This window comes from Corvus moneduloides, chromosome 3 (assembly GCF_009650955.1).
Source record: "Corvus moneduloides isolate bCorMon1 chromosome 3, bCorMon1.pri, whole genome shotgun sequence".
NCBI classification, from domain to species: Eukaryota; Metazoa; Chordata; class Aves; order Passeriformes; family Corvidae; genus Corvus; species Corvus moneduloides.
Window position 1 is genome coordinate 35,539,377 of NC_045478.1, and position 23,172 is coordinate 35,562,548.

The 23,172-nt window shown below is 39.3% G+C and overlaps 1 protein-coding gene across 2 annotated transcripts in view; it reads right to left on the reverse strand.

Moving 5' to 3' along the window:
• Positions 1-9,947: 9,947 nt before the first annotated feature.
• ELOVL4 (ELOVL fatty acid elongase 4) overlaps positions 9,948-23,172 on the reverse strand; it is a 36,787-nt gene continuing 23,562 nt past the window's right edge. For both annotated transcript variants that reach the window (XM_032104887.1, XM_032104888.1), the window contains exons 4-6: positions 17,561-17,732; positions 15,233-15,360; positions 9,948-14,724 (exon numbers count right to left, since the gene is read on the reverse strand). In XM_032104887.1, the coding sequence (XP_031960778.1) occupies positions 14,449-14,724; positions 15,233-15,360; positions 17,561-17,732 (576 nt within the window). In that variant the 3' untranslated portion in view covers positions 9,948-14,448. The remainder of the gene's footprint in view (positions 14,725-15,232; positions 15,361-17,560; positions 17,733-23,172) is intronic.

Sequence of the window (23,172 nt, forward strand, 5' to 3'; positions counted from 1 at the left end):
ATTTCTTTGTGGGCTCCTTTGTTACACAGAACCTGTGCTCTCTGGTAAAAGACAGAGATAATGTGGCATTTTTGAAAGCAGTGAGTCAGCTGTGTTTGCCAATAACACATTCAAAATCTGTGCCATTTCCGGCTGTGTTTTAGCCGGGTCTCTGAGACACCTACCAGACAGGGTGGGGCCACAGGAGGAAGTTATCCAGCATCAGCAAATGAGAAAGGTGGTTTTCTAAGGAACTGGACCCAAGGTGCACGTAGCCCTGGCTTGTCAGAGAGCTCTGCAAATACACATCTACCACACAGGAGGCTTGTGCTGCCTCTCCAGAGTCAGTGAGTCCTTGGCTTTGGCTTTGAGAGTGTTGTGGTGCGTAAGGGAGGATGTTTTTCCCTCTCATTTACTCCACTTTTATATGGCATTGGAAAACAGGGTGTATTGTGTTTGCACTGCAAGGTTTTGGTGGCAGGGGTCTACAGAGGTGGCTTCTGTGAGAAGTCGCTAGAAACCGTCCCCATGCCCAAGAGAGCCAATGCCAGCCAGCTCCAAGATGGACTTGCCGCTGGCCAAACTGAGACCATTGGTGATGGTGGTAGCTCTGCTGGGATAACAGATTTAAGAAGGGGGAACACTTACTGCCCAGGAGCAAATTTTGGCCAGAGAAGAGTGAGAATATGGGAGAGGAACAACTCTGAAGACACCAAAGTCAGTGAAGAAGGAGGGGAGGAGGTGCTCCAGGTGCCAGAGCAGAGATTCCCCTGCAGCCTGTGGTGCAGACCATGGTGAGGCAGCTGTGTCCCTGCTGCTCATGGAGGGCCATGGCTGGAGCAATATCCACCTGCAGCCCTGGAAGACCTCTGGAGCAGGGGAAGAGTGCAAGGAGTCCCCCTTTTGAGGAGGAAGGAGAGACAGAAACCATGTGATAAATTGACTGCAGCCCTCATTTCCTGTGTCCCTGTGCCACTGGGAGGGAGGAGGTAGGGAAATCGGGAGTGAAGTTCAACCTGGGAAGAAGGGAGGGGTGGGGAGAGGTGTTTTAAGATTTGTTTTTATTTTGCATTACCCTACTCTGGTGTTAATTGGCAATAAATTAAACTAATTTCCCCAAGCTGAGTCTGCTTTGCCCATGACAGTAATTGGTGAGTGACCTCTCCCTGCCCTTATCTTGGTCCATGAGCTGTTTGTTGTATTTGTTCTCCCTTGTCCCAGCTTAGGAAGAGAGTGGGCACCATGCATCCAGCCAGGGTGAACCCACCACCCAGGGATGTGCCAGCTCAAGCACTAAGCAGACAGGCTGTTTTACAGAGCAAGCAGAAGTGGTTTTATCCCCTGTGATTTCAAGCGTGAGCAACAAACATGTATAGCAAAAAATAAATTGGCTTAGCCAGCGCTTTGAAGGGTGTGAGCTGCTACCCATGGTAATTTCAGTGTGAAACCTGCCGACTTCCCCTTTGCAAAAGGCCTCTTGAATGATTCATGCTCTCATCTACTGATGTTCCTGGCTTCTTAAACCACACCACTAACCCTTTGCCTTGGACCCAAAATTTCCAAATTGTTTTTAAAGGGTGCTTTTATGTGTGTGTGTGTGCATGTGTGAGCCTTCTTTTGAAAGACAGGCAATCCCAGCCTGTGCCCCAAGAGACAGATCTGGCACTGGAAAGTCATCATCCTCCCTGGCCTTACTCATCTCACTCATGCTTGCTTTTCCCCTTGAAGGGATGGAGTGTGTCCTCCCTTCCCACAGGCGCCAGCTGAGACACAGAGCTGCCAGGAACTCTCCATCTCTTCCTGGGAAGAGGTGCCTTGCCCTTTCCTGATTAGATGGCATAGTTAATGATGCTGACCCAAACAGAAAGCCAGGATGAGTGGGCACTTCCTCCCCCTGCTTTACTGCTGGGCAGAGGAGGGAAGTTTCCAAACTCTCCTTCTTTTGAATCCTGCCATATCAGCTCAGATGCTCCCCATTTAAAGAACTTTCAAAATCTTTTCTAAAATGCATCACCATTTTTTGTTTTAAGTAGCACAGATGGCAATGACTACTTTTGAAAAGACACAAGGTGCTCCCCATCTCTCCAGGCCTGCAAGTGAAGCTGCAAGGCACTGGCATGATGGGTGGCAGTGCTTCCCATGGCAGCAGACCTGTGAGGCCACGCTTTCCCAATGCCTCCAGTGACTGATCCACTTAGGAAAGCAGCTCTTCTGGTTACGTTTAGCTCTTTAATCCTCTTCCCTCCCTTTCCAGAAGTGACAACTTTTCTGTTTGCACCTCCATTACATCACCACTCCCCTCTACAGCTGCCCTGCATTTTTTTTGCCTAACAGTATGTAATTAATCAGCTCAGGTTTGCAATAAAATATGACGCCCATTTAATAGACTGAGTCACCGGTAGAGCCAAGCAGAATGAGCTGATGGGAAGGATGGCAGGGGAGATAACACAGGGCTGTCAGCAGGCGAGGGGCAGGCCTGCCTTGCACAGCCAGTGCTCTTCAGAGGCGGCCTGGGCGACACCAAGACCAAACCTGCTCATGTTTCCCTGTTGCTTGGTGAGGTTTTTGGCACGTTTTCCTGCCTGAGCCAGCGCTTCTGCGGCAGGAGCCAGGTGGGTCGATCCTTTCCATAAGTGATGGGCATGAACTGAGGGTTAGGCTGGGAATGAGGAAACACAGAGAATGGGTGGAGTGGAGAGGTGACTGCCAGCCCTGTAGGGACACTCATCCTCTGGACAAGGTGGAGGGGTTGGGCCCCACGTGGTGATGAGCCTTTTTGGCGGGAGCCACCAGTCTTATCCCCGAGCTGTTGCTGGCTTTTCAAAACACTTCTATATGTAGTATTTTTTGTTGCTGGCTGTGGTACAGTTACCTCATTAATCTTCATTAGAGGGTGATAAAATACTTACATAAACACCTCATAAAACCAGCTGATCACTGGCACTGTACTACTCCATGTGCTCTGGAGTTTCAGGACAGAGCAGTTCTGTGATGTTATAAAAATCTCTCTTCTGTGGCTCAGAGACAGTCAAAGCTAAGGAAGAGCTGTCGTGCAGCTGACGAAGGCTTTAGGGCTTGCATACAGACAGCTAAACTGGGAATGCTCATGCATAACACCAGAAAGATGCTGGAGATTTTACGATTTACTTTGCAAGAGCTGTAGAAAAAGTAAAAAGTGCAGCACCATGACTGGGGAGATGGGTGTCCATATGTGTATATCTAGACATACATAGCAAAAATAAACACTTTCCAATTTTCTGGCTAACACAACTACTGTTGTGCTAGAAGCTTTTAAAGCAAAATGGTTTTGGCTCTATTTCCCGTAATTAGGAATATTTCCATGTGACTGCTTTTTAGCTGTTTGTTAGAAAATGCTTATCTAGAATTTTTTTATGGTGTAAGCTACTTACATCCCAAATTAAGAAAGACCTTATTAATGAATAAGATACTGGGATTTGGCATTTGATTTCAGCATTCAGCACAATTCCTGTTTAATGCTGTGCAAACTAATTCAGTCTCTTATCCCAGAGCAGAAACTGCAAAAGCCGTGACGGTACAAATCACGCGTTGCGGCATATTCATTGCTCGAGAAGATTCAGGGTGCTCTGGGGGTGGGCAGGAGAGCAAAAGCTCTGCCAGTTCTCGGTGTTTCTCCACACCACCATCTCCCAGGAGGCAGCAGTGGCTGCGGGACCTCATTTCCAGCCCCTCAGTGTGACAAATCCTGCACCGAGCTTGCAGATGCAACGCCAGCCCTGTATTAGCCTGCCACGCTGCAGAAGGAACAGGATCAAAGGAGAGAGTCATCCTTACCCAAGTCCTTGCAAGTCTTGTTTCTGGTTGTTTACCAAGTATTCCAACCAGTTTGTAAATGTCTTTTTTTTTTTTTCCCCGCGGAAAAAAAATATTAACAAAGAGCTAGGACTAACACAAATTACCTACTCTGCTTTTTACTGTTGAATTAATAATCTCCTTACTTTATAGCCCTGCCAGGAGGGATAACACTATTGTTAAGGCATGACACCACACTGCAGAAAGGGTGTCTGCTCAAAACTTGTTTAGTCCTCTCATCCTTGCCTGTAAACCACTGGAAAACATACAAAACTCTCACAGTTTGCACAGTAGCCATTCCAGGTAAACTATAAGTCTTCTTTTGGTCAACTTTCCCTGGTAAGGTAAGAAATATCCCAAAGCTAAAGAACTGAGAGTGGTCTTTTACCAGCGTTGAAGAGCTCTGGAAAGAGCAGCTTTTGATTTTGTGGTAGGTAGACGCCAGAAAAGCCATTTTAAGATTGCCCATCAGTTAAAGTTCTAAAGCCACGGAGGTGGAGCTGCAGAAACGCCCTTCCTATTGATGCCAGGTTATTTAGCTCTTAGAAAACATCAGCAGTTAGGAAGGGCTCCAAGTTTTCCCAAAGAAACACTGTAATGAAATGCATCATCCAGCTGTCTGTGCCTTCACCACCACTCACCTGTATCCATCCCTTCATCCTGCAGTCTGGCAACAGCTTGCAGGTTGTGCTAACCTGCTAAATTCAAGTGCCACCTAGAAAATGTTTTGCAAGTGGATGCAATTTCCAGCTATGGGAATTTTCACTTTCCCCCCTAAATCACCTGCAACAGATACTCAATGTCTGTTATTTTTATTTATTTACATATTTAAATTGCAGCTCAGTCAATCCCCTAAGTCTTCAAAGGTAAACCAGTTCCAAGAAATAGGACTGACCAGCGATGAGAATGCTGTCATTTTAAAAGTGGGTCAGGGCCAAGTATTGCTATGATTTCTTATTCTTTCAACTTTCATGGGGCAGCAAGGCCATCCCGCTGGGTGTGGATGAATTCCTCCTTGCTAACATAAAATGCTCCTTTGGCTCCTGAATTTCCAGTTTCAAGACCTGAAATTCTGGCATAAAATTCAGATTGCATTATAACAGCTGAAAAAAAGAAATCAAGAAATACAGTTATACACCTCTGATTGAGTGTATCATCAGTCTCTTCTCTAAAGCATTCTTCACAATTGAAATGGCTATTTTATCTAAGTAACAAAGAGAAACAGGCTCCAGCTGGGGATTTAAAACCCGAGACTGATTTTCTTAAAATAAATAATATTAATAAGCAAAAATGCAGGCATTTCTTAATTTGATTGCTTTAGCTACTGAAATAGCAGAGGGCACAAAAAGAACAGTGAGTAATAACCTCAATGAGCAAAGTTCAGGGATTTTTCTTTTCTTTACCTTATTCCTCAAAGCTGAAGAAAGAGATGACAAAGTTGTATTGAATGCAATGACTTTTTAAACATATTTACACAAGAAATAGAACCCAAACAACCTGTTTGGTTTTTTTTTTTTTTTTTTTTTTAAATGAATTCCTAGTTCTTAAACATAGCTTTTGCAGCTAATAATCTCTATATCCTCGCCTAGTCACAGCGCTGAAAATAAAAGCTGTTGACTATATTGATTTTGTGTCAGATTATGGAATTCTTTTAAATTTGTAATTTAGATACAGAATGCACTGCTCACCAGGTCACAATGATGTTGAGAACTAATCTTGGTGTCTGGCATTATGCTTATAATGGGAAATTTGCTCAGTGAAGGAGACACTGCACAGCATTCTGCTGCTGTTCTAACAAACAAAGAATTACATTGCCTCAAGTTGTCATGCTGCCAAAATTGCTACACCAAAAATTAAACTGAGAACAGAGTCTTAAATACTTTGTCTGGCTAAAACATCATGTTATTTTGAGCATCCTTGCAATGCAAAAGCAAGCAAACCACTAATGCTTTGTGCATCTCTTTGTTCCTACACATGTTCCTACTTCCCATGAAAACATAAATTAAGAGATAATGTGAAGAAAATATCAAGAATATTTTGGTCAGATTAAAATACCCACTTATTCCCCAGTCAGTTTAAATTCCTAACAAAACATATTACAAAGTAAAAGGATTCCTTCTGATTAGTGCATCTCCTACTGAGCTGAACAGCCATCTTCTAATACTTGCCATGAATTGCAGAGAGCCTAGTGCTGTTCCCTGGTACCAGTGGCTGGACCAGAGGCTGGCAAAGTCAGACTCAAGGTATTGAAAGAACAAGAAATTGGCTCACTGCCAAAGATGTGCTGGAACATATTTTGAAAGGCACCCTGTGAGTCTGAGTATGAATAAAATAACAGGCTTGCTTAAATAGGAACTGAAACTGTTGTTCTAATGGTTCAGCTCAAGGATTTTAGTAAATCAATACCTCTGTAGATTTCAACAGGCTTCAGACAACACCTTCTGGAGCCAAGAGATTTTATAGACCTGTGAGATAGGCAACTTATGCCAACTGCATATCAAGATGGTACTACAGGTGTATTCCATAGTGCTGGTGCAATCAGAGGCATTAAGGAGAGTTGGAGTTACAAGCATTGCATATACAAGTCTTGTATCTCATCCCTTATCAAAAGCAGATTTAATAAAGTGCCATAAAGCAAGAAAAAAAATCACCCATGCACTGGTCTGCAGCACAAAGCAGGGTTTTCTCAGTAAGAACTCTGCCACAGCCAACATCGTGTAAGTTCAAAATACATTGCCAATTCTAGTATTTTACTGAAGTAATTATACCTTCATTGTGAAGTCTTCAAAAAAAACTAAATAGAAAAAAAATAAAGTTTATGGTCCTTATTTTTCTATTATCCTCCAAATTTCTTAGTGTGCAATGTGAGGTCTAGATGGTAAGTAAACTTATATAAATTCTGTTAGCATCATGGACTGTCCTTAGTGACAATTCTCACTGAAGTAAGTGAAACTTCACCTAGAGAATACAAAAAAGCATCAGAAGTCACAATGAGGGATTTTAGCTGTGCAAGAAAAGTTACCTGACTTTAAAATAAGAATACCTGAAAGACAAATTTATATAAAAATGTGGGTTTTATTAAATTTTCATCACAGAAGAACTCAGTATAAAATCTCTAACAAAGTGATTTTATAGCACACTAGTAAACTCTCTGTCTCTCACAACCAAAAGCTCTGGTTATGAATGTACAGTGTGCCTTCATATCATAGAATACAAAACTGGAGTTTGCCTTTGTAGCCCCGTATTTGTTAAGCAGGAAGATGAAATTTAATAAAAGCTATTCCTTCTTCTAGTTTATTGTATCCATAAGACCCAGTTTTGAGATCATTAAATGAAAAATGTTGTTACAACTCAACCTGCTCAGACTCTGCGGCTGCTATTTGGCATTTCAGACTGCAAGAAAAGCCACTCCACATGCCCCCGTGACAAATCACAGCAGTAAACTGTTCCCTGAACACACATCCCAGTCTTCATCCAAGGAGCCACTCTAGCAGAGCAGAAAGGCATGCATAGTGATTGAAGAGGCCAAAGAGGGGAATTTTCCAGTAAAAAACTAGCGACTACCTAAAATATCATTTTCTGAGTAAATCCTAAGAATGTGGTGGGGTTTTTTCCTATTTAATTGGAGCATTTCCAGCATATTTGGTTTATGTCAAGCAACTAAGAACTGAAAAGCATGCTAGGCTCTCTACAAGTACTGAACCCAGGGACACATTTTCTTCAAACTCTGTACCTCACACTATCAGCAGAAAATGTTCCAATACCCCCTGCCAAGTTTGGTGTTTTGAGAATAGGTAGAACTACAAAAAACCCCCCATTCCTCCTTGGCCAAGGGACTGCTTCTGTGCCATCTGCCAAATGTGTCAAAACCAAATGTGTCAGACACCAATTTCCAGGTGAGAATCTGTTGTTCAGTAAAAAAACTCCTATCAGGCTGGGTAGACCCAGACTGCTGTACCCTGTGCCCAAGAACAGCATTTGAGGTGAAGCCAGTGTAACAAATGATGCCATGGACTTGAAACCCTTGACTATAAAACACCCTGAAGTTCATTTTAACATTTTACTGACTTGCAGCTACTACAAGATCTTTCTGTGACATACATCCCACTCTGGAATAATTTAGTAATCAACCACCTGACCTGAAGATACATGGACAAAAAAGAAAAAAAGCAGTAACAGAAGCTCTGCAAAAATAGGTTTTTTAGCAGTTATACAGCAATTTTCGGCTTTGGAGGGCTTTGTGTTACTGCAAGAAGCTACTCAGAAGTTCTGAAGTTTATTAATTTTCTCATTATTAATGAGAAAATAGAGTCAGACCAGCCAATGCAGGAGTATGATGTTTGTCATTACTTTCACTCCAAGTATTTGTAGTTAGACAAATTGCTCTCTTGATTGTCATTTAAGACAAAGCAATTTTTTATGTACTTCAGAATGTACTTATGCACAAGTACACTACTTGTGTACCATTACAGCATCTGTAATGAATACACAGCAATAACAGTTATAGAGTAGTCATTTAACTCCTGCAACATCTAGGGGCAACGGCAAAAACTAGAGGAGCAATTACCTCATGTTCTCTAGCTTCTGGCCCAAGTTGTTTCTTGTATTTCTCTGGTTTCCTCTCATAAACACTCTCCAAAAAATACTAGCATAAAAGTGGTTTTCTTGTCAAACAAATTAAGGTTATACCACTGCAAGAACAATAGCTCTCTAACTAAAGATAAGGACAGAAAACATTTTGAATCATTTAAAAAACCAAAGATTTCTTGTTTAGCAGACTAAAACCTACCTGATATTGATTTGTCAGATAGCAGTGATGCCATACGAGCTTGTATCAATTCCAGCCTGCTGAATCAAAATGCACACAGCTTTTTCCCTCAAAGCTGCACTGACCATGTGGTGCTCTGGCAGGAACTCCCAGCACTGTTTTATAGTGTGCACTAATCAGGGCCTGGATGATCAAGAGACATAAACTTACCCATCAATAAGTATCTTTGCAATTAAGTCAAATGCGACGTCACTGACCTGTCAGGCAGTCAACAGAAAAGTGTGTGTGCATTCATGAGGTCACCTAGAAGAAGTCCCAGGCATAAAAAGTCACTGAAAGGCACAAGTGCATAGATGGTACTGCCTTCAAAGCTGTCTTTGAGTACAGGCTTCATGCGTGTGTCTGAGAATAGTACCCAGTGCTTTGAGCTGAGCAAGAAAACAGGGAATAAAACCCTTCCCCCACCCAACCCAAATTTCCCAGATGTTAAGAAGCAAATCATACAAAAAAGAAAATGGAACATCAGAGGATCCAGTCTATTCTATCCAATCATCTGATGAATCTGATTTGATCACGTGTTCTTATTTTTAATTACTGGTTGCGAATAGAATTATGAGAAAGATGCCTGCAGAGAGAGCCTACTCCAGCATATGTTAATAATCTAAGGGACAAATCCTGCTCTGAGCACTTGGTGTATTTTCTGATTCCAGGGAGGATGTAAGCAGTGGATTGAAGCAACAGTTGAGAATTGTGCAAGACATAATGGACCACACCATATTTTGCTATGATGGCAGACTTGATTCTCTACTACTTGACATTTGGAATAGCTATTTGCACTTAGATTCTAGCAGTGCAACATGGGTGCAACTTGGTATTAAAAGGTTGATAACAGCAATCATACTTGGCAGACAACGAAGGAACTTACTGTACCCAGCAACACGTAACCACGAATTGCACCTAATGCCAAAAGTGCTCCAGGTTCTCTGGGGTGAGAGATGACATTAACACCACACAGTGTCCAGCAAAACCTAAACTACATGGCTAATTGTATTCCTAATTGTTAACACTTCCAAGACCAAATAGGGAAACTTACAGGGTTTTTTTGTTTGTTTAAGTCTGCATCCTATTTTCGGTCATTCAAAGGGTGATTTCAAAGCCACTACACTATTATTTGGGGACAATATTTGAAATTAGGAAGTCCCTGTAACCTTAAAATGGGAGGATGTGTCACAAAAACGTTTTTCTCAAACTTCTGGGGAACAAAACAGATTACATCACATGATCTGCACAACACTGAAATTAGCAGGCATCCTGACGCAAGATGGGACAGAGAAGACCATACTACAGAATGTATAAAACCAAACTCAAACAGCATGAAAAAAGTAACGTTTATTTTTAATGTTTACAAAAGCATGAACACCTTATGCAAAAGCAGCACCCTGAACCATACATTTCCCTCAATCCTCCTGGGATATTGGCTGAAAGCAAGTATTTTCCCTGCTCTTTAGTGCTCAACATACTCTGCTGAGGTAAATGGGAACCAACCCACTGACTTCCATGGAGCTGCCTCTGCTTATATTAGCAAAGGGTCCAGCACATCAGACTGCAGTGCAATGAGATGTCATATGGGTGTCTTGCTTTAGGTATCAAATTAGGTAAGTCTGTGTTTCTAACCAAGATAAATACACTATCCAGATCGTTAATTAGCTCCCCATTCTCTTCAATTTTAACTGAAATAGATCTCATTTTAAATATGACTCTCAGCCCACACTAGCTTCATGCAAAGTTTAACTTTATGCACCATGAACAATTTTATTCAAGTTTTTAAGAGATAGCTAGTGCTTGTAAGCTATTTTAGGACAGAGGTCTTGCACCACAAAAGCTATTTAACCTTTCTTACCTCCCAGCACATGCAGTTCAAGTGTTTACTCTGAAGAAATGTGCCCTTAGGTTAAACCTGAAAAAAAAAGTGCAGCATTTTCATTTTGCCTTCACCTTTTTCTCCTGATCTGGAGCTGGAAGAAATTGACGGTCCTGTAATCAAATAGGCCATGCTTTTGAACCTACAGAGAAACATTTGTTTAATGGTTGGACTCAGTCATCTTAAGGGTCTTCTCCAACCTAAATGGTTTTATGACTATGATTTATTTTTAAAAGTTTTCTGTTAAACAGATATGATTGCAATAATTTCAAAGACTCACCTGGAGCAAGTTACTCATACTAAAATGATCTCTACTATAATACAGCATAATTCCCCACCTACCCTGAGTTGAGATCCCTCCCCTCAGAATCTACAACTGATGCCCCAAAATACTTATTACACTGGTAGAAATGGCTCTGTCTTGTCTGCCATCCTATGTCTAAAATGACTGACAAATACTATTTATGTTTGCAAGACTGATATTGGAACTGTGGAATGAAAACTGCTTCATTTTACTGCTGGAGCTGTAGGAATCATTCTGTTCGCTCCTGCCAATTCACATTCCAGAAATATAATTTACTTCACATATTGAAAGAATCTGCTAAGAACCCATACATATATACACACACACATACACTATGTATGTGTACACATATATACACACGTATAGATAATTCATACTTATTTTACACTGAAGAAGTGCTAAAATAATCCACAAACTGTCACTGCTAGAGATGAGGCTAAATGAAATTGTATTACTTACATGGCATCAAATATTTATGAGACTCTGATCCAAGAGCTTCAGAACTCTTAGCAAAAAAATTATCATTCGTTGGCAAAAAAGTTCCAAATAGTTTGAATTTAGTTTTTCAATAAACTGAAAGGATTTAGAAGAAAAAAACCCCAATAACCCTGCAAAGTAGATTGTATAATGTAAATTTCAGTACTGTGTATAGAAAATACACATATTTATACATACTTTCAACTTTAAGTTTCCTTAGACTCAAGTATGACTCTAATGAATCTGTCAGTATTTCACATGTGCATTATTGCCTCATATTTTGAAAAGCAAAAAGCTGTACAAGTTCAGCCCTGTATTCTGTGAGTCTGGCTGCATAGTCAGAAACAGAAATATTGCACTCAAGACCATGCCTACAAAAAATGCACATTTAATAAGGCCATTATATTCAAGATTGTAATGGGACTTGAATTACATGAACAATCAAATATATCATAAATAGACCTAGGAAAGTCATATTGCAAAAGATGTACTCAAAACAGCAGTGTTCCAGTAATTTAATAACTGGGGCTTTTTTTCCATGAAATGGCAATCTCTGGTTTTATGCACAGGGCCAGACAATATGATGTGCATGTACACATGCATTCTCACAGTGAGTTTTTTCATTTTTTCTTAGAATTTAACAATTACCCCAGAGTTTGACAGTAGGCTTCTACTCAAGTTCTGTCAATAGGGTTCAAGTTGCCATCAACTTTAATCCACTTCCATGCATGATGAAGGGGAAAAACGATTTAACTTTCAGTTATTTAAATATTTGCCATCATGCAAGACATAATTCTTAACTCAGAAAATGTAGCAAAGACATAATTGAACCTGCACTGGAATACTCCCCAGTATGCTGTTTCAGAGCTAGATCACATTGAGAGTATCAGTTTAGCTGATCTGGCTTATTGAATGAATGACAGAGCAAACAACCAGTTTAACACAATTCACGGAATGATACAGATTTATAAGTTAGCTGCCCACATCCCATGGCAAATAGAAAGAAGCTACCCTTTAATCAAAGTGGAGTAAACTACCTTGAAATTACAGTAGGGTAAGTGTATTCACACCAGCCACTGCCTTGGAGTAGCAGGTGTGCTGTAAATCTGCTTTGTAGTTATTTACTCCTTTAGCCATGCCAAAGTTACTGAGTCAGCCAGCATTTTGGCTTGGTTAAGGGTAGTGGCATTTGTCCAAGAAGGAAGGGTAGATCACCGTCCCTCCTCCCCATGCCACACTACGTAAATACACGGTATGCAAATGCAAAAAAGCATCATTACAAAGGCTGGAAGAATCACAAGACACAGAAGATAAGAAACTTAATGGTCACATGCATTTGAGTTCAGCAGAAACAGTTTTTCACAATTCTATATTCTGTCCAAAAATCCTCACTGGTGGTGATTAGGGATGAACCACCTTCCAGCTGAACCAACTCCAGCATTAGGAATTATTTTTTAATACAACAGACTATATCCAAAACCCTTTTTTCTAGGACCTGTTTTTTGGGTTTAGATGGTTTTTTTGTATAGAGACGAGACAAACCTGAGACACAGAAGATGTGACCCGCTTGCGTATTACAAACAGATGAATGGATGTTTGAGATGCAAAAATCTATTGAACATGTCACTCATTTTACTCTTACAGTTCCATGTACCCTTCCTGCACCAATGGTGCCACTTGCCAGATATATGTTTGTTGCTACCTCTGGATATGTTTTTCACCAGAGCTGGGGAATGCATTTGGACAGTAACAATGCAGCTCTTGCAGTGATGGCCAAGGAACACAGTAATTCAGGATATAGTTTCTAATTCCACCCATCTTCTACTCATTGCATGCTAAGCAGCTCAAAATGTATCTCCTAGTAATCACATTATTCAGAAGGAGTATAAATCTTTCCCTATTTTCTTCACAAAAGGAATGGTAAAAAGTCCTTTATGTAACATGTAAATGAAAATCCATCTAAAAGTTTCTACTTATTTTAGCAGTTTTGACTTAAAATGGTGGCCTGTCAGCAATACTTTGTCTGCAAGTGTCTAACAAATAGAGTTTTGACAGGTACCAAGCAACAGCAATATTTTCAATATCTTATGTTTGCTGTATTTAGTACTTTTAAACCGAACTCCCTCTCCCAATAAAGTGATGGCCTTGTAGTTAGCATGACTACTCATGCACACAACATTTCTAAATGGAATTACATGCTGTTTTCTCTCCACCATAACATTATCTTACTATTTTGAGTATCAATCAGAGCCACAGATTTAATGCAGGTCACGGACAACAAGCAGCAGGCCTATTTTTACTACTTGCTTCAACCAATATATTCATTCATATTTATACATTCTTAAAATGTATTCTTTACTTGGCTCTACTGAAAGTACCACTCCAAAATTTCACTTTACATTAAAAAAAAGGTTATTGATGACTTGATCAAAGGATACCACCAAAAATCCCTTTTACTCCCACAGGGAAACATATGTTCTCCTGAATTAGTATTAACAGATATTTAGATTAGAAGACTCCATATTTCAGAAACCAGTTATTTAATGCTCAATATTCTTTTCAGCAGATGAAGAGGTAGGTATATTTCCACACAAGAAAAAAATAATAAAACAAAAACCAAACTGTAACAGATACTCAATTAAATCAAGTAATGTCTGAAAAGTCAAACACTGTTCTGACAGCACATATTTTGTCTGAAGGTACTCTCCAAGGAGGACAAGAAAAGTTGCGCATTCTGATTAGATAATACGTCATAATTTGAAATTTAATAATTTTCTGGAAAGAAAGCACAAGTATTCAAATGCTACTTCCTTCCCCTCCCCTCCCCACCCCCCTGAGAAATGTGGGTGCCAACAAAACTGCCTTTATCAATGGTAGTATTAACTTTTGGACTGCTAAACATGGAATCAACTGCAATTCTTCCTTACATTCACCAACACCAGCAGTCTACAAGTTTACACAGAGACCATATGCATGATAATTACATAATTACAATAGAAATTCAACTTTAGTGTTGTTCTTAAAACAATCTTCATAAATAATGAAAATATCTGTGTTCTAGCTCTTCAGTAACCTAAGGTTAATTGGTACAGATAGTGTTTTTTTCTTCCTTTTATAAACCAAACTGGAGGTTCCTCACTGCCAACAATGGTTAAGGCCTGGATCAAGTTACTCTCCTTTTGCTTTTCCCTTTTTCTGCTTTTTTCCATTTTCCACCACCGCATTATTTTCTGGTTTGCTTACTCCATTTGCAACAGCACCATTTGCTATTTTGCCATTCTTTACAGGTTCCTTGGGCAGCTTATATGTCCGATAGTAGAAGTTACCAAACAGGAAGATGAAGGTGACAGCATAGAAAATGACACCCCAGTGCATCCATTTAGGGAAAGGACAATCAATATAAATAGACAAGGCTGTGTGGCCAATAGTCACATGGAACTGCACCTGAAAGACAGAAAATACAGAATCAAAAAAGTCTGGATATATTCCGTAGGTCTGAGTGCATAGATTTATACCAATTCATTAAGCAATGAAAACTGCTGAACTGGGAGGTGGTAGGGAAGCTGTATTTGACTGTCACATTCATGCACGCACATCTATGCTTGACCAGGAGCATCAGATCTATTGTAGTGTCTGGTATCAGTTTTCAGAAACAGGAAAATGAGAACATAATAAGCCATCTGGATTTTCTCTACATTTTGAACATGTCTTTGCTATTCAGTTGAAACAACCAGCAAGGAAGCATTAGAATTTAACGCACACAACTCTTATCTATGCTGCATATTTTTTTTTGAAGTTGAATAAATGCTTCCATCTCCAGGAAGTATTCTAACTTGAGGAGTGTCAGACAGAGAAGAACTTTTGGAAGGAGCAGCATCTGTTCCAAAGCTCTGCAAATGCAAATCCACTCAGAAGCAACACCTTTTACCTCAAAAGGAGAAATTTTACTTACCAATTGCAATATGGTCAAATATCGTTTCCACCACAGGTATTTCTGAAATTTAGGGCCACAAGCTGCTAATCCGTAATACATGTACATAATGACATGAATAAATGCGTTCATTTGAGCTCCGAAAAAAGCTGTCCAGGAACAGAAGGGAAGATCATAATGCAATTTTGGAAAAAAGAGGATTATTTTTCAGTATTATCTGTATCATTATTTTTAATAGTAAAATTTACAAAGCACAGGACATGTCAGGATTCCATCCCCAAAATATTGAATAGTATAGTACAGACCTGGCTGTCAACATGTACTGACACAAACAAATGTGAATGCAAGTTGTATGTCACATCTTCCATGGAACTACTTATGCCAAAGCTTTTTATAAGATTTTTGTTGAACAGACATAAATGACATGTATTCCACATTAGTTGTTACAGTGTAACTGCAACTGTTTTTCTAAAGGATTATTAAAAGCTTTTTTTGACAATGTAAAGTACAAAGTACCAGACTCTGTACTTCTATCTTTTAAGCTGTACTTAAATGCAAAACATTCACTTCTCAGCAAGAAGTCAAGAAACTCACATGGAAGTCTGATTAAATAGGCCAAAAAAACCCCATACAAAGCAAAACTTGACTTGTGTTTATGAGAACTTTAAGGCATTGCCAGTGAGTTTGTCTAAATTAATCATCTTTAATTTCTTTGTTTATGATTTAAAGTATCCAGCATTCTTAAATATGTCAGTGTATAGTATAACATCTTCCAGAACGATCCATGTTAGATCCATGCTTACAGTTTCATTTGCATTAAGATCTCTTTGCTTTGTCAAGATTAGCAGCCATTTAACAGAATCACGTTGTATCTTGTTAAGGTATTCTTACACTTACAGAGAGGCTCAAAAATGCTCTAATGTGTAAGATTAGGGCAATACAGACAATAGCTGCTGACATCAAACAGCTCAGATGCCTGTGTGGTCTGGACCCAGTTGTTATAATAGGGTCTAGTTTATAATAGACCCGTCTATGTAAGCAATGTGCTATCAACTAGAAAACAGAAGAACACAGATCTATCCACATTTATGCATAAATGCAGAAAAGCAACTGCTGCTTTTCCTTTTGCAGGCTCTAGAAACCAAGAGGCAGTGCTAGAACATCAGAACTTGAAAGAAATTTGGAAATAGTTCTAACTGTTGTATTAAAAGCTGCTGATATTTAGCTTGAAAATTCTGAAAAGGCAACGAGGGAGAGGGCCTTTTGAGACACCCAGGGAATTTCTAAAGCAAGACTACAAGTAACCATCCAGTCTCCAATAATCTTATTTTATAGGTGCAGTTGCAAACAAAGATCATGAAATGTCTGGTTGAGTACCTGCTTCCTGCATATTACATGAGAGAAATTAAATGGTAGTTGCAGATACTAAATTTATATATTTTTCTTTGTAAGTGGCCCCTCAGTACAAAATATCTATAGTAAATGGGAACATAAACCCCCCATGCGTTAAGTATTAGTGTAGCTCAAAAAAAACCCAAAACACCAACCCCAAAATATTAGTTTGGTGTTCATAATATGGTATTTTGTGTTTACTGTATGGTATTTTCAGTGTCATAAGCCTACAAAGTACACATCAAACAGAACAGGGCATTTTCCCTGTACCCTCAGCTCTGCAGAGCTTTTAATTTGAGAGAGAGAAGGCTAAACAACAGGAACAAGAATACAGTGTAGGCAATTGAAGATGTGGCCAGTGCAATAAATAGTAATGAAATTATTTGATGGAGGCTTTAGAAAGGAAGCAACGGGAAAAAAAGGCTGATAATGAATTTAGACTTGTGTCAGTATGAATAGGTTTTAAAAGTGAATTGACAGATTTATTGGCTCACCTCCAAGGGAAGGTTTCAGAATTTTATACATGCCTCTTTACAAAAATAAAAGCAAACCTCAAACTCATATACAATGCCAAAATAACATCTCCATTAACTTCATTAAATTTGCACACAGAATGTGGCCCACAATTAGATTTTGCAGCTCTCTGTATCTGCAAGAATTAAAGTTAGGCAAGACACATACATCTTTGTTTCACACAGATACAGATACTTTTGAAGGTAGAACTTCAGGCTTGCAATTGATTCCCATGAGGAAAAGAAAAGAAGTTTTGCAATTCATTAGATTATTGCTCTGCTATCTTTTCCTCCCCCATGTTTCCCACAGAGGGAGACTGTATGCATTAATAAACAGTTTTGTGTATTATAAAGTCAAGTCTAAGAAATTTTCTTCTATTGCTACCAAACAATAATAATTCTCCCTTCTAACCGGCCAAAGGCATATGAGAAGAAGGGAACTCACCTTGTCCACCTGCAACCCACTTAATACCAATCCACCACAAGGTGAACATGGTGAAATGGTGATAGACATGAAGGAAACTAATTTGGTTAAATTTCTTTCTCAGGATGAAGAATACTGTATCCAAATATTCAATTCCTTTAGAGACATAATACCACCACAAAGCAGCAGCTATCTGCAATGAAAAACAGAGAATACTAAGTTTTAGTGATTCCAAACTGAACGGAATAAAGTTCTCACCATCTATCTGCTGTAAGAGAAGGATACCTCTTCCTTCCATAAATCCTCGTTAAATGTTGAGGTGGAGTCAAACATCTAACAGTATGAGAAAAAAAAAATACTCCTTTCATCTATTCTGGACATGGAAGATGATTATGGAAGAAGATTTTTCTAAGCCTACTGCTCACAAATCACATCTGTAAAAAAGAGCTGATATAGTTAAAAGCTTTGCCATATCTGAACAGTTTACGAGTTAAACATGGGAAGTTTGTGTCCTCATTCTCTCCTAAGCTTTGCAGAAGGAGATTCCCACTGGGCTTCCCCTTCTAATGAGGCAACACTTCGATGTGGTCAGAAAAATGAGGCAGAAACATTATGATAAAATGAAGCTGCAAAGGTTGAAACCTTCAGTACCACAGGCATATGGGTGGAAAGATACCAAAAAAGTTAGGTGCAGTACAGATTTCACATTCCTTATAGCAATATTCCCTCAGCTTCTCCTGGCCTGCTCAGTAACTCCCTCTGTAAAGCAGCATTCCCCCAGTGGCTCTCTGCCATTCAGGGAGTAGGAAAAAAGAGACAGGAGCCATAAAAACTGAACAGATATAACCCATCTACCCAACAGGGAAGTGCTACACACCCAAAATTCTTTTTCTAATCCACTCATCACAGCAAATCTTGCCCAGGATGCAACATAAACAAGGCTTCCTGCTGAAATTAGGATATTGTTAAAGCAAGTAAAGCCCTGTGTAGCAATATGCTAATGCTATGATATGGGTGTACGGTGGTGGTAGGGACTCCCTCCCAGATCCCAAAACATAGCAACAAGTCTAGGTTTGGCATTGTAAGTCATCTAGCTTGTTATGCAAGGGTGGGACCAGATGGTGACTCATACAGAGAGTGAAAGGAAAAAAAAAAAAAGTTGGAATTGGTACCACTAGCAAGGAGAGCTGGCAATGTCACAACACTTGTGAGAAGTTCACCTTGTCTTTCAGGACTCAGTTGATGGTATATCAGACTTTCTTAACTTAACATGGTGTGAAATAACCCCACTGCCCCCTCAGTCCCCAGGGAAGACAGAAGAAAAAAAGAGTTAACACAGAGTAGCTTCCCTTCCCAATTGCACACATACTCTTAGGTGAGAGAAAGGGGAATCATAATGAGCTGTAGAGAACAATGCTACAGCCCTGCACATTGTTTTCCTCCACCTCTTCAAACCAGTAGGAAAGGACAACATCTCTCCACAGACTAAGTTTGTCACAGCCATAAGTGGTCTGGCAAACAGTTTAGGAGAAATTACAGCAGAAGCAGAAATGCAGCATAGGAGAAGAGTGCTGCATATCTGCATTGCAGGCTCTGCAGTTTCCAGAGGGACTGCACATCTTACTGCTGCCCAAGTGCAGCCTTCTATGTATCCATTAATGAACAAATGCCCTTCTCACTCTCTGGGTGTGATTTAGCCCACTTCAGGTCTTGGGAAGAGGAGGCAGATTTCTTCAGTTTTATACAAAGAGATATTAATATCTAAAGCTGGAGAGAGGCTTAATGACAGAAAAGTGACTCCCACAGATCTTGGAGCTCCCAGACACACAGGCAAGCTGCAGGAACCATATATATATATATATATATATATTGCTCAATATCCAGTACTGCCTCTGGGACAGGTAGCTAGGTATTTAATAACACCCACATCAAGGTTTGTCTCACACCCAATGGCTGAGCATAACAGCCCAGCATCTTTTACAGGTCTTTGCTAAAGTTGCATCTCTTAAATAAATTAAGATAAGCATCTTTTCATTTCGTAAGTTAACAATAAACACTTTGGACTCTATATCCATAAAAATGACAATGCAGCACTGCAATACTTCAGCTCTTTGGAGGTCCTCCCTTCCAAGAAACTTTTAGAGGACCAGTAGGTCAGTTACAAGCAAACTGCCATAAAATCTTTTATAAAGTAAATGGACATTTTTGTTAATGAAATAGGGGAACAATAAGTCAAATAGCCAATATGCAAATAGCCAATTTACTGTGACATAGAGCAAAATATAAGTGAACAAAAATCCTACAAAAATACTTCTCTCTTATGCTCAAGATGCCACAGGTTCAGTATATGTTCTTGGACAAGTCACATAACACATCTCATTGCTCTTCTGTTGAAGTCCACCTAGCACAGAAAGCAACTACAGTCCATGGGTAAAAATAATCTGAACTTTTGATCAAAATGCTTCCCATCACTTAAGAAAAACAACAGGATTCTTTGAAGGATTATACCTGCTGATTTTGTGCTCCTGCAGATTTTTTTGCCTGTCAGCTTCTTTGCTGTCTTACTATCATCAAATTTTCTACCATTTACTCTGAAACCTGATAGGTTTTGTGTACTGATGATCTATTTCAGTACTTCCAGTGACTTCTGCAGATGTTTTCATCATTAGCTTATAGAAAAAAATGAAACAGATGTCATTTGCCCGAGGCCATGCATAAAATCAGTGAAAAAGGGCAGAAATAGAGTAGAACAATACACTGATATGTAAGCTGTGTCAGGAGTAGGTGGCTACTATTAAACTTCTTTTGCAAAGCATCAGAAATCGTGACCTAACTTGTAGCCTTTCTTTGGACACAGCATGCAAGAAAGATTTAGTTGAAAAGAAAAGAAAACATGCATTAAAAAGGCACATTCCTGTAATGAACCATACTAGTCACAACCACATATTTTCTGGTAATTTTCATATGCACCAATCTAAGTCTGTTAAAACACCAGATGGCACAGAAAGATTACATTACAGCTGAGGATTAAGGGGGTCAACAAGAGGTCCGATCCCATGTCCTCTGCCTGCTGCAGGGTTTTTGAATGGAGGGCTGTTTTATTACAGGACTCTGTTTCTGCACCATTTGTCCTCATTTGGGGTTGGAGACAGTTATCCATTAAGGGATATGAAGGGACAGGTACTTCTTGGAAGGTCACAGCAATGTGAAAAATTGAGTGGCTTTTACAGTGAAGTCTTTTCCCTCTTTCAGTTACAGAATTTTGTTTCCAGAACTTGTGAAGTCAAGTTCACTTAAGTTTAAAATATATTATGCCTTTTTCATAAGAGGAAACCACTCAAGCTCTAGACATAAATACAAACAATGCAGATTACAATTACAATACAGAAAACAACCATTGCTCAGCTTCACAGTTACAATCAGCACACTTAAAATAAGAACTAATTCACACAGCCCTGAATTCCCAATTCTTCAGGAATGCTAATAAAATAGATGAATTTTGACCTGGGAAACAAGGACACACAAATATAAGCAGAGGGGGAAATGACTACTCACAGACACTAACATACATTAAGCTAGATAGTGTTACAAAATCGTTCACTTCAAGTACTGAAGGAGTACTACAAAGTATGGATTTAACACCTCAGCCCTTTGCATTTATTATTTTGACTCTTAAGCTATAACCAAAAAGCTTTTCCAAGAGGTATCTGTAGATACCTCTAAATACTTTCTTAGAGATTTGTTCCCGTTTTTCTTTCTTGTCTACTATGAACATTTTATTTTTTTTCATAATAAAACCACTCAACTTCCCGCCAGCAGTCAGTAAGGTGGCTACCTCCTACATCCCTCAGATAAGTCCTTCACAAAGGAGTTTATTTCTGCCAATGTTTCTGCAATTGTGGAATTTAATTTTCATCCCTGCTTGCTCCAGTTGTCCGTTGCTTCTTGTAGAACAGCCAGTGGAGCCTGAATGAGATTAACGGGTGTAGGTAGGTTCAAAACAGTAAGGAAGAGGACCAGTTTCTTCAAATTTTGTGTAAACTACCTACACAATCATCAGTGAAAGCCAGAAGACTGACAAAGTTGAAGAAAATACATGAAGAAAATACAGACAAATACATGGAAAAATATCCCCTTAAAAACTGGCAAAACCAAAGAGGCTATGGGTGACTTAAGAGGTGCCTGAGCTACAGGTTGCTGGCATTGCTAAACTGTACAGGGGAAGTGCCACCACATGCCCTTACACTGCTCCCTTAAAATCACTGACTTACTGTCTTGACAGATGATGTGGGTTGGAGAGGCAGAGAAAGACATTCTCTGGTATCCAGGAGAGCAAAATTTTTTTTTTCTTTTTTTTTGAAATTGTTTTCTGGGAGCTTTCCATACTCCCTTGAAGTACAAAGGATGGTTTCTTGACCCCTTATTTTGATCAAGAGCTTTAGACAAAAGAGGCCACTCAACGTGATGGCAATATCACAGCGGCACGTTCCCAAAAAGCCAGAAACAGAGGCCGTACCAAGGCTCCTACATAGCCATTTAGACCACTATATACAATCAGTTTCACATTTCTCAATATTTGTTCCAAATTTCAAAGACCCAAATTAAAGTCATATATGAAGCTCTGCTTTTCAGAACATGTTCCATGCCTTCTGGGCTCATAGCTGTTTCCATGTGAGTTAGTTCCAGCCTTCTTTATCTCAGCAACACAGAATTTATTTACTCATTCTCTTGCAAATACAGTCACTGCATTTGTAATTGATTCTACTGTTGCAGTGAAGCATTTCTCTGCAGAGCAAATCTGGTGCCAATAAATGCTAGACATTTAGTATCTAGATCTATTAAAAGGGTGTGAGAGATGTGCTTAAAAGGGTGTGAGAGATGATGCTTATAAATTCTATACTCAAAACTGTAAAAACATTTTAATATTGCTTTTTCAGGTTTATATTATGAAAAATGATGTTGAAAGAGATCTTGAGGAAGTTTGGGTTTTGGGGCTTTTATTTTTTTGTGACAGTGTCAAAAAGCAACATACCTTCTAAATGCAGAGCATGATATACTGTAAAGCAGGACAGAAATGTATCCCAGAATCCTCAGCTTGACAAAGTACACTTGTGGAAAGTATCATTTTCTACTTGCAACTTATTTACCTAACTGAGAATTCATTCAAAAGAACTACCAGAAAATGATCAAGATAAGAATTTTGGCTGATAACATACTATACAGTTGCTGCAGGAGCTTGAGAGAACTCAACTTTCCCTCCTTCCTTGACTCCTTCAGTTGCAAACCGAACACGCTACAACTTAAAACTTCAGAGATAAGTTTTAGGCAAATCCACAAATTTAGGGAAAGAAAATTTTAAAAATTAAAAAAATATTAAAAAGTCAGGAACTCAAAAGAGTACATATTGCTAAAGCAACCCTTCATTTCTGGGCATATGATATAGTACATACACATTCTTCAGGTCATTTTGCCTTTATTTCATTGTATAGTAATGCTCTGCTTGTCATAACAAAATGGATGATAATTCTTTTGAGCAGGTCTGACCTCTCCACTGCCTCCCACGAACAAGAGCACCTAAAAGTGAGGCTATGAAACAGAATACTGCTCGTATTTAGCTAATATAAAAATTCTTT